The sequence below is a fragment of the Quercus robur genome, chromosome 2 (assembly GCF_932294415.1).
Source record: "Quercus robur chromosome 2, dhQueRobu3.1, whole genome shotgun sequence".
Lineage (NCBI taxonomy): Eukaryota > Viridiplantae > Streptophyta > Magnoliopsida > Fagales > Fagaceae > Quercus > Quercus robur.
In genome coordinates this window covers 60,352,081-60,365,639 of record NC_065535.1, presented here as the reverse complement: position 1 = coordinate 60,365,639, position 13,559 = coordinate 60,352,081, and the positions used below count along the sequence as shown (strand labels likewise).

Here is a 13,559-nt window from a genome sequence, read left to right as displayed (position 1 = left end):
GTTAAGCCCAAGAACCATATTTTGAGTATGCACAATAATAAATGGGTTAAAAAAACCCACAATCTTGGACCTACCCACCCAGGAACATGGGTTGAGGTATACCATATATCATTACTCTGTGGCATTCACGAATTATTTTGTTTATGATCTTATTTTGGTCAACCTAATGTTAGTCTTGTCACAATAGTTGATCTATGCACTTAGTTAATTTATGATATTTATCATTCTTGTACTGGTAATGAGAAACTTATACAACTTGAATTTATAAGAAATTAATCTAAGTAACTGTGGAAACTTTTGGAATATGTAAAAAAACAAATTGGATCTTACTGCAAACTTGTTTGTTGGTCTTAAAGAAATTTTTGGGTAATTAGTGGGGTACATGGGTAATTTTAAGAATAAGAGGAATGGAGGAAACCCACAGGTATAGTCCATACTCCATAGAACATCTCAGAAACTTCCAAGGCAGATTATCATTATATTACTCAAATACTGGATAAAGGTCTTTTTCTTTCATAACTAGAAAAACAAGAAATGAACATGCATATATGGAAATTTACTCCCATATCTCTTTTCCCCTTTCGGAAGCAAAACCTTTGTCACCACAGAAAGCTGTTTTCTTGTAGCATTAAAAAAAAAAAATACAACCTACTATCATTTATTAAATATGTGGATTGTGGATGTTTTACATCCTTGAGATCTGGAGGGGAACTGAATCTTTGAGAATTTCACCCCTAATAGAGCCTAATGGAAACATCTCTATGTCACCAAGTTTCTTTAAGAGAAGCTTCTGACAGTTTTCTGCAGCCATAACTCCGGCGGAGTAAGCTCCATGTACAGATCCCTGGTTTTCAAGACTAACTGCTTCCCCCCCAAAGAAAAGATTACCCAAGGGTGCTCGAAGCCGCTCATATACATCTTCAGGCATTCCAACAAAGTCATATGAGTATGAGCCAAGAGAGTTTGGGTCTGTTCCCCAACGAGTTACAAGATACTGAACCTGTTTCAGAAGACAGATCAAACATTAGCTTTGAAACATTGGAATTAAAAATTGACTCTAGGTTTCTTAACAAAAATATGCAGCATCTAGGACACTCAAGATATAGTAAGCAGGTCAATCAACCATCGAAATTTCTCATAGTCACCAAACCATAAATTTCAATGAGACAGAATGGGTAGAACAATACATAAATTGGCTGAAAGCAGAACAAATACATGAACATAATGAACTAACCGGCTCAGTTGCATCAGGAAACATTTTCTTTAGTTGTGACATCACGAAATCTACAGTAGACTCATTAGACAGCTTCTCAAGGTCATATGCAAACCTTCCAGCAGCCATGTAGACAAGAACCGGATGGCCTGTTGCCTTGTGAAGATTGAGAAAATAACCACAGGCATAAGAATTTGGTGCAACAACACCTAAAAATTCCACATTTGGCCAAAACACTTTATCGAATCGTAGGGCAATCTTATTTTCATTTCCCACACCAAGATCTGAAATTGCAGCAACCTTCCAATCGGGCAATTTTGGCTCGAACTCAATAAATTTGGCTTTGAGAATCCCAAGGGGCACTGTTAAAATAGCAGCATCTGCAACAAAACTTGTCCCATCCTCAACTGTGACCATCACCTTATTACACCCGCTGGATATCTTTGTAACCCTACTCAACAGATTAGAACAAGAAAAACTTTAATACAGCTTATTTTTCTTATTCACATAAGCAATGTTACATAGAGGTAATTTAGTTGAACAGGATCTGTTATATATGCAATGCAATATAAAACAAGAATAAATCTACAAATCTTAGGGTCAAAACTGAATATTGGCTGCATGCAAAGTTAACCACAGAATTTGGGGAGCAAATTTTTCGTTTCTTTGTATAGGGTGTGGGGTTAGAAAAATCTGAGCTTAGTAAGTTGATCAGGATCTGTTATATATGCAAGCAATATAAAACAAGTATAAATCTACAAATCTTAGGGTCAAAACTGAATATTGGCTGCATGCAAAGTTAACCACAGAATTTGGGGAGACAATTTTTCGTTTGTTTGTTTAGGGTGGGGGGGTTAGAAAATCTGAACTTAGTAATGCTGGTAAAAACTTGATTAATAGGTTCGCCACATAATAAAAATTATAATCTATTAATGAAATCTGAGCACCTGCTGTACGTCTAGCTAGGATAAAATCTCTTGCCACCATACCAACAACCTAGGATTAAATTACCTTCCTCAAGGACAGTGTCTAATGGGAGGGAAGGAATGTCCTCCAATACCATAGCCAGTAAGCTTTAGAGGCCTTCAACCACTTTAATGTATGACTTGGGGAATAGGTTGCTAACAATAATCTGATTGTTGTAGCTTGATTTTCCAAATCCCCCCCCCCCCCCACCCCCTTGTTTTTGTGTTTTGTGTTCTTGGCATGTTTTCTACGCATCATTTAAATATGTAAATGCATTTGAGTCATCTAGGAAAATGAAAACAATACCGGTGATTCAACCGTATATCAATATCTTTTGCAAGAGCCTTTATTATGGGGTCATAACCTTGCACCATAAGCCCATGACCACCAGAAAGAACATGTTCCTGTACATCAAGGAATAACCTTGACTGTGTAAGCAATAAAATGATGGTAAAGTAACTTAAAAATAGCGATTACCAGTCACCCCTGGCCCAACACACAAATTTCATCAATTGACATATATGTATATAACAAAATAATATTTATTAAAAAGAGTATCTTCTTGTTTTAGAGAGAGAGAGAGAGAGTAAAAAATTCTAAGAAAATTCATTTCCCAAGGGTATGGTTTTTCAATCATCATCTAACAGCTGCCATGAAGTACTTTATAGAATTTGGAGATCTCTCCTTATACTTGGGAGTCAAGCTACAATCTCTCCTAAGGAGTTTAATTAGTATAACACACATGATTATCCCTAAGAATCTGAAGGACAAAATTTTCTAAAAAATAAATAATATTGTACTAGGAAGTTCAGTTTAGATATTTAAGAACAGAAAGTTCAGTGTCCTATACACACTTATTCAATTTCTTTAACACAACAACTAATGTCAATCATTATCAGATTGCCACCCAGCTATATCCTATGAAGCATGGACACAACCTTATGAAGATTGTGACAAGATGTATTCCAAAACCCATATTCTTTGCCATAACTAAGTCTTGGGTACTTCAACAGCCATCTGAAAAGTCACTAACTTTACTTTTCAGTGGCAGATTTACTTAGCATGGGTAACTGCACTCCATACCCATATTATGTGTTCCCTTTAGAATGTTGTACAATTGATATTTAATTAGCAAGTTTATTATCCTACTTTCTTCTCATTTACAACACTTCAAATCATTACCAGAGTTATCTATGGTGTCTATTCAATAGATGTGCAGCCAAGAACTATTAACTGTAAAAGATCAGATACAGCACTTGCCTGATCCCAGCTTTGCAAGGATATCATATCAGCATCTGCTGCAAACCAAGCTTCCAATCTACATAAGTACCATTGCAACACTTCATGGGCAAGTCCTTCTTGTCTATATAAAATGGAAGGTATATCAGTGACACTAAACAGATTTAACAGTTGAACCAAAACTATAAGTCACGTATATTCTATGTCCTGCTTCCATACCTTAATTCTGGAAGCCTATCCAACACAATTGAAATTGCTTGAAGAACAGACAAGTCATCAGTATGTTCATCTCTTACTTTCCCTGTCTGAAGTGAAAACAGAGAAGCAAATACTTTGTAAAATGCCACAAAGAATAACACAATTATGGGAAAAGAAAGATCCAGCCAGAAACTTTAAATAAGGTTTAGAGAGAAGGAAAGAATAGAGTTGTTCCAGCCCAGAACATAGAAGAAAAGGTTCTACCTCTTCGAGAATCCTCTTAAATGTTTCTCCAACTTCAATGACCATCTGTTGAGGAACTTGATGGCCATCCATATCATAGAGTGTATAGCTGAAAGGATCAAATCCAGATCTTCAAGTCAATAGTTCAGACAGAATACACATTAAACTGTAATTATAAAAAGCAATATTATAGTTTTATGTGCAATACAATAGAAATGTGACCTCTGAAACAACTGAACCAGAGGGGTGTATTGTCTGTACCTTGAAGATAACACCAGCAAAAACCGTTTTCTCCGTATCTATCTTTTTACTTATTATAATGTTCATTTATTCATTATATAATAAAGGTAACAATCTAACTTCTAATGTCATGAGAGGGATTTGGCTAAGCCCCAAATCACCTGGGCTTTGGGCTCTATCTACTGCCTTTCACTTTAAGGTTGTTACAAATCTTAAATACATGAGAAAAAAGGGTGCATCATATATGAAATCATGTAAAAAAATGATCAATGAAAATCATACTTCTAAAGGATTATGATAGCCAAAAAGCATTAGGACACAGAACTTCAATCTTAAGAGGTATGAGCTGTGCACCATTTACGGACGCACATACATTGTAAGATGCATAGTAGAATAGCAATGTTAAGCAATGAAATGATTACCTTTCCAAATCATGGTCATACAACACAGAGTTGTCACCACTTGTGCGATATAACGTAAGCCCTAGACCACGTATCAGCGGAGCCAATGGATTCTCATTGCAAACACCATGTAGCCTGCATGATATTTATAAGAATTAATATGGCATCTATCTTATGATTCTTCAGATGCACAGGTTAATGCATGCCCAGTACAAACTATAAGAGAAGGCACCCTTTATTTGAACATGGGAAATTCTATTAATTAAAAATTCCTATTGTTTGAGATCCAGTATTTTCTGAGGGTCAATAAGTGAAGCAAATTCAATGGAATTCTTCCCTATGCCATGAATAACAAAATCCAACCTAGCAGCAGGGAGTTAGTAGGCAGATACTGGTGTGCAAAGATAGTCCATAAAAACCACTGACAAGAAGGCAAGTAAACTGGAAATGCGCCCCATGTTCACACTGCAAACAGTGATTTTTAAAATTTTCTTTGCATAACTGCTCAACCCGTTTGTGTTTTGTGTTTACAACAGCAAAATCACTAAAGTTATCCTCAAAGTAATAAGTGAACTTGCCATGATGCTCCCAGATCTACTGGACAACCAAATGAGTAGTCAGTATGAATACGACCACCAAGTCTATCCCTTGATTCCAGCAAGATCACCTGAATAACATGATGATGATAAAACATTTTAGAAATCAAAACAAACTATTGTCTATCACATACATGGGGAAAAAAAGTTATAATGCATTAGATATGATCACCTTAAATGACGCATCATAGAGGGTTCGTGCAGCAGCAACCCCTGATATACCCCCACCAATAACAATAACTGACGGTAGCGAATCCTGTTCCCTCTGAACATGGGGGACAATTTTGCCTGGTCATCATACATATACAAATCAGTAAGGGCATACATTTTTCTAAGAGAATGAAACAACTCAACAAAGCTACCAAAGTTAACCTCATTATAGAAAAAGATAAATCAGTAATTAAATATTTGAGCTAATGAAGACACCCCTCTGTCAATCAAGGTATTGTTCAAATATTTCAAAAATGGTAAATCATACATTTCACATTTGAGGCATTGAACTGAATCAAGATGGACAATCGAGGGTAAGTACCCCAAGTTTTGGGCGTTGTCCCTAATACAGTGGGGGTTCATTATTAAAATTTAAATTTTCAAGTGACAACCAAAAAAAAAAAAATTGTCATACCCAGTGCACAAAAACTCCCACTTTTGAGGAATTTGGGAGAGGCGATTGGTGGCCAACTTTACCCATATATTTTCAAGTAACAAAAAAGAAAAATACAGATTTTTATTTTTAATAATTCCATCTCACACAATACAATATTAGAGATCGGGATTTGGTGTGATGGCAAATGCCTTCCACAAAATGCGACCATGAATCAGCCTCTTCAATTAATTAATTAGGGGTAAGATGGCTTACTATGACCTCTATCAGATCCCGCAAAAGTGAGAGCTTTGTGGACCTTCTTATCTTTTGTTTAAATCCACATTTAAACCCATAAAATTTGAGTTCAAATACTAATGTAGGAGGAAAATTGAGGTCATCCCCTAAACTTGAATGCATCAAAGTTTATAACATTGATAGCTTTCAGGTTAACCGATCCACGCGTATAATAGCAAAAGTATATATGTTAATCCAGATTAAGACCCACTTGAGTTCTTCGAACAAAAATCTCTTTTTTTTTTTTTTTTTTTTTTTTAAATCCAATCCTATAATTGTGAAATAACATGAATCAATCATTCAAATAGATATCAAAAAAGAAAAAGGAATATATATACTGACCGTCAAGCAGATTGTTGGAGAACAATTCCTTGGAGTCCATTAACAAGAGAGAGAGAGAGAGAGAGAGAGAGAGAAGGAAGAAAAAGAAGAAGAATTTGGAAAGAAAAGAGAGTTGGGAAAAAACAATTGGTGAGAGAAAGCAGTGAATGGTTTGAGATATTGGTAAAATTTTAATTAAAAGGGTGTATAGGAATCAAGAAATTGGAAACTAACTGAAAAGAATGATAGAGAATGAAGATGAGAAGGCCAGCAATGAAGCGGCTGAGATTGGAAGAAGAACGCAGCTTGTCAAACCAGCTCATGTGTAGGAGACGACAACAACGACAACAGCAGCAGCAGCAGCAACAGCAAACGGCTTTTCCTTCGGTTTGTGTGTCAGAAATAGGATCGGATTCGAAGCGTTTAGCGTCGATTGCATAGATCGATGTTTGAGAGAGAGATCCACTGGGCTCGCAGAGATAGAGAGAGAGAGGCAACGTGAGACGAGAAGAGTAGTTCTATACTTTTTATATAAAAGTTATAAACGCGAACGTGAAGGTTGCTTTTGTTAGGGTTGGTTGGGCGATGAGACAAATATCTTAAGACCTATATATCATCATCATGCCTTATTTTATAGACCGGTAAAAGATTCGCTAGTCTATTCTTTCGGGGACCTTTCCTAGTTGTTTCTTATTGTATTTATTCCTTAATTATTTTTTTTAAGCTGAGATACGCAAATTTGTCATTTACCTTCCAAGTTGTTTTCATTCTAAGGAATGTTTGGGTGGAGGGGAAAAAGAGGAGGAGTAGAGGGGAGTAAAATAGAGGTGATTAAAAATATACTAATTTTGTGCTAAATTTATTCTATTCTACTCTACTCTCCCTTCCTCTCCCTCTCCCTCAATCCAAACGGATCATTAATATTGGTATACATTTTGTCTTTCATCCCTAAATTTTAAAAAATTCGTTTAAAGGGATGGTGTTAATATACAGTGTAATTTGAAGAAGAGAAAAAAAATTTCCTTTGTGGTAACAATCCACTAAAAAATTAATTTAAATACATAAAGTTTTAAGAACGTCATTTTATTATTTAAAGTAAATTAAGAAAATTAATCAAAGTAAAAGTGTTAAGAGTATAACAATTTACTTGAAAAGTTGGGTACATACCTAAATGTGTTGATGGTGTTTTAAAAAAATTATAGAATTGAATTTTTATTTCTGTATTGTTCAAAGTATTAGAAGTTGGGTTTACAACAAAAATCTAGACTTTGAAACTATAAAAAAGTCAAGAGATTGAGAAAAAGAATGTTGCGAAAGAGTTGGAGGCATTTCAGTTACATATTTGATGTCATGATAAAGTAAGACAAAACTAGTGACTTTTTTTTTCCTCTAAAAATTTTGAGTGTAAAATATAAGACATGTTACTTTGAGTTTCAATTATCGTGAAAAGGATCAATTTGCTTTTTTGTGCAAGTGGTTGTGAGTTTTAATTTCTAAAATTTAAAGGAATTAAAAATAAAATTAAAATGAGTTTCGATCTTTAAAGGATTTTTTTTTTCTCCAAATAGGGGCAAAATAACAAAAATATCCCATTAGCATGTAGTTTTTTGGGGAGGTCGAGGGAGGTCCATTTTAAACTATGATTGTTTCATAAGAAAAGAAAAAAAAAATACATGGCAAGTGAATAGAAATACTCTATTTGTTTCAAAAAAAAAAAAAAAAAAAAATCTATTCTACTTTATACTCCATCAACTTTTTTTAATGAGAAATACTCCACCAATTTTGATACGTAATGTATCTTTTTAAAGACTTTAGTTATTTTTTAAGGTAAGTAGAAAGAATAGGCGGTAAGTGAATAGAAATTATATGTCACACTTTTTGTATTCTTTCCACTTTATGCTCCACCAATTATGCTATGTCATGTCTATATATATTTATTTATTTTTTCCAGTTTTAAACTTTGGTTATTTTATAAGGAAAGTAAAAAAGAATTTGTGGCAAGTGAATAGAAATCATGTCATACCTTTTGTGTATTCTTTTAGAAACAAACACACACACACACGCACAAGAGAGAGGAAATTGAGTTCTAACTTCTAACACAAAAACACGCCACAAATTCCACTCAAAAGCTATGGTAACTTTCAAGGGAGGGTAAGGCGAGTTATACTACACATAATACACTTTCTTAATCAATATGAGACAAATACTGTGGACACAATGGAAAACAAAGTCATCACCTAGTTTTTGCAATGACTTAGGAACTATATATATAGCGTCCTTTTGAGAAAGGACCTTTTGATCTTACTACTAGAGATATGGGTTCAGAGTTAATGTACGGTCTTGGGAAGGTGTTAGGCACCCAAAACCGTCTAACCTTAAGGTTGACTTCCCATCATTGTGTCTTATGACTTAACCCTATTAAAGGCACACTCAATACTTGTATCTAACTCACACACACACACACACACAAGCATACATCTAGCAATCAACATGGCATCAAACATCCCTAACCATACATCTATCGTGCTTGCAAACAAAGCCTGCCATACATCTAACATGGCATCCCTATCATACATCTCAACCAACCTAATATTCACCTAACATGGCATAACATAACATCATATCCAAAATAGGGCAGCAACATGTATGATTGAACCAAGGCAGAAGCATAAGCATAAGAAAAGATCAAGCAAACATGTGATTAAGCATAACTCATCCAAGCAAGCATATTCATCTCTATCATCAAAATGAGATCATATCACAAATGCATGAACATTACAAATGTATGACTTACCTTTACTTACCTTGCAACAACTCAGAACCTATGGCATCATGTATGAGCATGTGAATGAATGATCATGGCATGAAACAAGGAAAACATAAAATAAACCCTAATTCTAACATGTGAGACAAACCAAACAATTAAACATGTGAAACATAGACTTTAAGAGCATAAAAACATGGAAAAAGAAGCTAAACAAAACAAACATGTGAAAGTAGAAGCAAAAAAAAAATGAAATAATAAAAAAATTAGGATCTCTAGGCAGAAGCTTACACACGCAAGAACAAGCCTGCGTGCGCATAATTAAGCCTGTGTGCGCAGGCAAGATTATGCGTACACAGGTTCTTGCCCAGAAAGCCCTAAAAACACAACCAAGCCTAAAACACTAAATCTAACACTCTAACATGCATTTTAAACATAAGAGAAACGTAAACCTAGACTAGAAAAGCATATCAAACATGTTATAGCAAGAAACAAGACAAACATCAAGATTAAAGAGCAGAAAATAAAAGAAAAGAAAAAGAAAGGTTTAAAACTAATACCTCAAAGAAAAGCTCTTCAAGCTTGAGTTTTGACCGTTCCCCTCAGTCAAATCTATTCACAAACTAATAAGAAAGTGATTAGTAATATTAAACTCAAAGATCAAGGCCAGAAAAAGGCCTTAAACAAAAGAAAATTGACTTTAGAATGTTTTGTGAAAAGCTCCCTCTTTGATTTACCATTTCTAGTGAATCTTAGTGTTTTCTCGTGGGATTTCTGTGTGTTTTGAAAATATAGCATGTAAGGCTACTTATAGTGTGAAAATAGGGGTTTGGAATAACTCCCAAACGATGTGGGATTCGTTCAAAAAATCAGTTTTAATGTAGAAAACTTTCCTTTCATAGTTTCGGGAGTCCGCCATGCATGTGCGGGTTTAAGCCCGTGTACGCATGCATTGTGGCCGCGCACACAGGTTGATTCCTGCGTGCACAGGCTGAGGGTTCCTTTGGTCCTTATTTTTCAAAAATAGATTTATTTGCATATTAAAAGTTATATTTTCTATTTTAACATTCCTCAAGTCAATTTAACATTTGATTGTGCCCTAAACCAACATTGGATCTTAGAATTTCAACATCATTGGGGAACAGGGGCCCGAGTCGTATACGGTACAAAATGCGGTGTCTACAATTACCCATTTTTTTCTTTGAGTGAATAGAAATATTGAGAAATGCTACATTCACAACATTTTCACAATATTTTCACAAAAAATCCTAAATGGTAATTGCTATTGGCTATTATATGTGGGCAAAAAAGTAATTTTAGTTACAAATTCAAATTTAAACCAATGACAACTTACCACCAATAATTTGTTGTGAAAGTATTATGAAAATATTTGGATGTAGTACTTCTCATAACTATTTGGTTTCACTTTATGCTCCATCTATTTATAGTATGTCATGTGTCTAATTGTTTTTTTCAATTTAAATTTTGGTTATTTTATAAGGATCGTATAAAGAATATGTGACAAATGAATGGAAATCCTATGTCCCACTTTTTGTATTCCATTTTATGCTCCACCAACTATAGTATGTCATGTTGTTGTGAACAAATAGAGTCCTTGTGCTTTAGAAAATTTGAAGACCAACTTTGATGGCGCAATATTTGGAGAGTCATATAAGGCTGGTATTGGAGTGGTTATCCGAAACTTTGAAGGTGAAGTGATGGCGGCTCTTTCTGAGAAAATTAAGAAACCATCATCTATGGAAATTTTGGAGTTGCTAGTTGCAAGGCGAGCAGTGATTTTTACGATATAAACTAGTTTCAACAATTTTGTCTTTGAAGGGGATTCCAAGTTTGTTGTAAAATCTTTACAGGGTAGGGGTATGAAAAATTCACAAGGTGGGCATATCTTTATAGAGTTTTTCTTTCTCTCATGTTGTTCGGTAAGGTATTGCAGTTGCATATGCCTTAGCCTAGAGAGCAAGACGTTCTTTTCCTTTACAAGTCTAGATGGATTTTGTTCCACAAGATATTTTGTATTTTCATACAGTTTGATTTCCCTATTTCATGAATAATAAACAATAAGTATTTTCTTCTAAAAAAAAAAATTGTTGTATTATATCTCATGAAACTACGATTATTTTATAAGGAAAGTAAAAAAGAATATGTGGCAAGCTTTTTTTTTATTTTATTTTTTTTTATAAAGACTAGTAAAAGATTCAATAGTCTAATCTTTCGAGTAGGGTTGTCTAAGGGAACTGAGAACTCAAACTACTTGAGTGACCTAATCAGGATCGATCCGATTTGGTGGCTGTGGTAGTTGGCGGCAAGTCAAAGCCTTTAGAACCCGATTCTAGTAGGTCGACTTTCAGTTTCTCTCTTCCAAAACCCAAAAAAACCAACCCTACTGAAAACCTAAGGAAACTTTAGTGAGATATGCCAAATTTGGTGAAAGCTCAGCCAAATTTGGCAAGATCTCGCCATATCTAGTGAGATTTCCACAGGATATGGCAAGATTTCGGTCAATCTGTTGAGATGTCTCACTAAATTCGACAAGATCTCACAAGATTTGGTGATATTTCCATTGGATTTAGCAAGATCTCACCGGATCTTAGCCATTTGCCATCAAATTGCAATCGTTTTCACCTTTCTCGATTTCGATTGAAACCAACTCAACCCATGGAAGAACTAACTTTATTCGACCCATTATAGTTACTAGCCGGCAACAGGCCCTTCATTCTGACACTAGCTAGAATTGGGTTGGGTTCAAGTGGAGCCTAAACCTAATCTAAATCGAACTGTGGACAACCCAACTTTCAGGTCTGTTTTTACTCACTTATTATGCTTTTAGGCGTAGTCTAGTTGTTTCCTATTTATTAGCTTTGTATTTGGAGTTATTCGGTTGGGAGAGTTTTTCCTTGCATTGTGTGTATCAAAATTCCTCTGGCTTACGTTGACAAGTGTAACAATCATTCACATATACTTTTTTTTTTTTTTTTAATAACAATTCACCTATACTTTTTATTACATAGCTTTATTTAATGAATTATGTGGCTAGCATTCATTGAAAATTTTGGTAAATTACATAATTAAGTTCCTTATAATTTGCTACATTGTCAAATTAAACTCTAACTTTTAAAGAGTTTTAATTAGAACCACGAACTTTTTAAATCTTTTCAATCACATTCTTAATGTGTCAACTATTAACTAAAAAAGAAATTCACATAAGTTTTGACTAAAATTTAGGCGAAACTACAATATTGGTCCCTCAAGTTTACCCTGTGTGTGCAATTGGTCTCTTAAGTTTGAAGAGTGCGCAATTGGTCCCTTAAGTTTTCAGATTAAGCAATATAAGTCCTTTTACTAACTGCCATTAACGATGTTACTTATGTGGCTAACGGAACAATGACTTGGCATTTTGTTTTAATGATGTGGCATATTTTTAATTAAAAAATAACAAACTAAAATTACACATGAGAAACATTATTTACCAAATTAAAAAACTATTTTCTAGCTATTGTAAACACCCAGCTACGGCTTAAAAAAAAAACAAACACACAGCCAGCCACGAGACAAAGAAGGGGAGACAGAGAAGAACAAGCCTTGGTAGCCGCAATGATATATTAGTTTTTTCCAGTTATGCAAGTGATAGTGCAGTAAATAGCCCCAGGATATTGGAATTGGATCTCCAGCAACCCCAGAAGCAACCGCTATGGAATCCCAGCCTCTAAAACCACAAATGTCCTCAAAGCCTACTAGGATTAAAGGGTGTTGATAAACTTACCTAATAATGAGATTTCATTGTTACGGAATAGACAATTGAGCTTTGATGAAAGAGACCTAATTCATTGTTACCTAATTCAAGCTTGCCTATAAGTATGCTAAATGGTATAGTTGGCGAGACCTATAAAAGCAGCAAGACTGTGCTTGAAGTGCTGAGAGAGTTAGATGCTGATTTAAATCATTGGGTGTATGGTAGCGTTGCAGGTTTGGAAAGGAGGACATAATAGTGTTGCAATACGGTAGCGTTGCGGCGGCTGGGGCTTGTTGTTCCCTCTCTCCCCTTCTCTATCTCGTGGCTAGGTGGTTTTTTTTTTTTTTTTTTTTTTTTTTTTTTTTTTTTTTTTTTTAAGCCATGGCTGGGTGTTTACAATTGGTAGAAAATAGTTTTTTAATTTGGTAAATAATGTTTCTCATGTGTAATTTTAGTTTGTAATTTTTTAATTAAAAATATGCCACATCATTAAAATAAAATGTCAAGTCATTGTTCCATTAGCCACATAAGTAACACCGTTAATGACAGTTAGTAAAAGGACTTATATTGCTCATTTTGAAAACTTGAGGGACTAATTGCGCACGCTTCAAACTTGAGGGACCAATTGCGCACACATGATAAACTTGAGGGACCAATATTGTAGTTTCGCCTAAAATTTATCAAACACAAAAAAAATTCCATGTAAAATTATAAGACCTATGGTATAATATCAATTATTTAATTATT

At 34.6% G+C, this 13,559-nt stretch overlaps 1 protein-coding gene across 1 annotated transcript; it reads right to left on the bottom strand.

The window, feature by feature from the left end:
- Window positions 1–448: 448 nt before the first annotated feature.
- Window positions 449–6,886, bottom strand: LOC126714314 (probable polyamine oxidase 4). The gene is made up of 10 exons (XM_050414408.1): window positions 6,319–6,886; window positions 5,269–5,384; window positions 5,079–5,167; window positions 4,522–4,635; window positions 3,881–3,968; window positions 3,638–3,723; window positions 3,440–3,542; window positions 2,486–2,583; window positions 1,235–1,664; window positions 449–1,000 (listed from the first exon to the last, which is right to left on the bottom strand). The coding sequence occupies exons 1-10, from the start codon at window positions 6,356–6,358 to the stop codon at window positions 686–688; spliced, it is 1,479 nt and encodes a 492-aa protein (XP_050270365.1). The 5' UTR covers window positions 6,359–6,886; the 3' UTR covers window positions 449–685.
- Window positions 6,887–13,559: the final 6,673 nt, after the last annotated feature.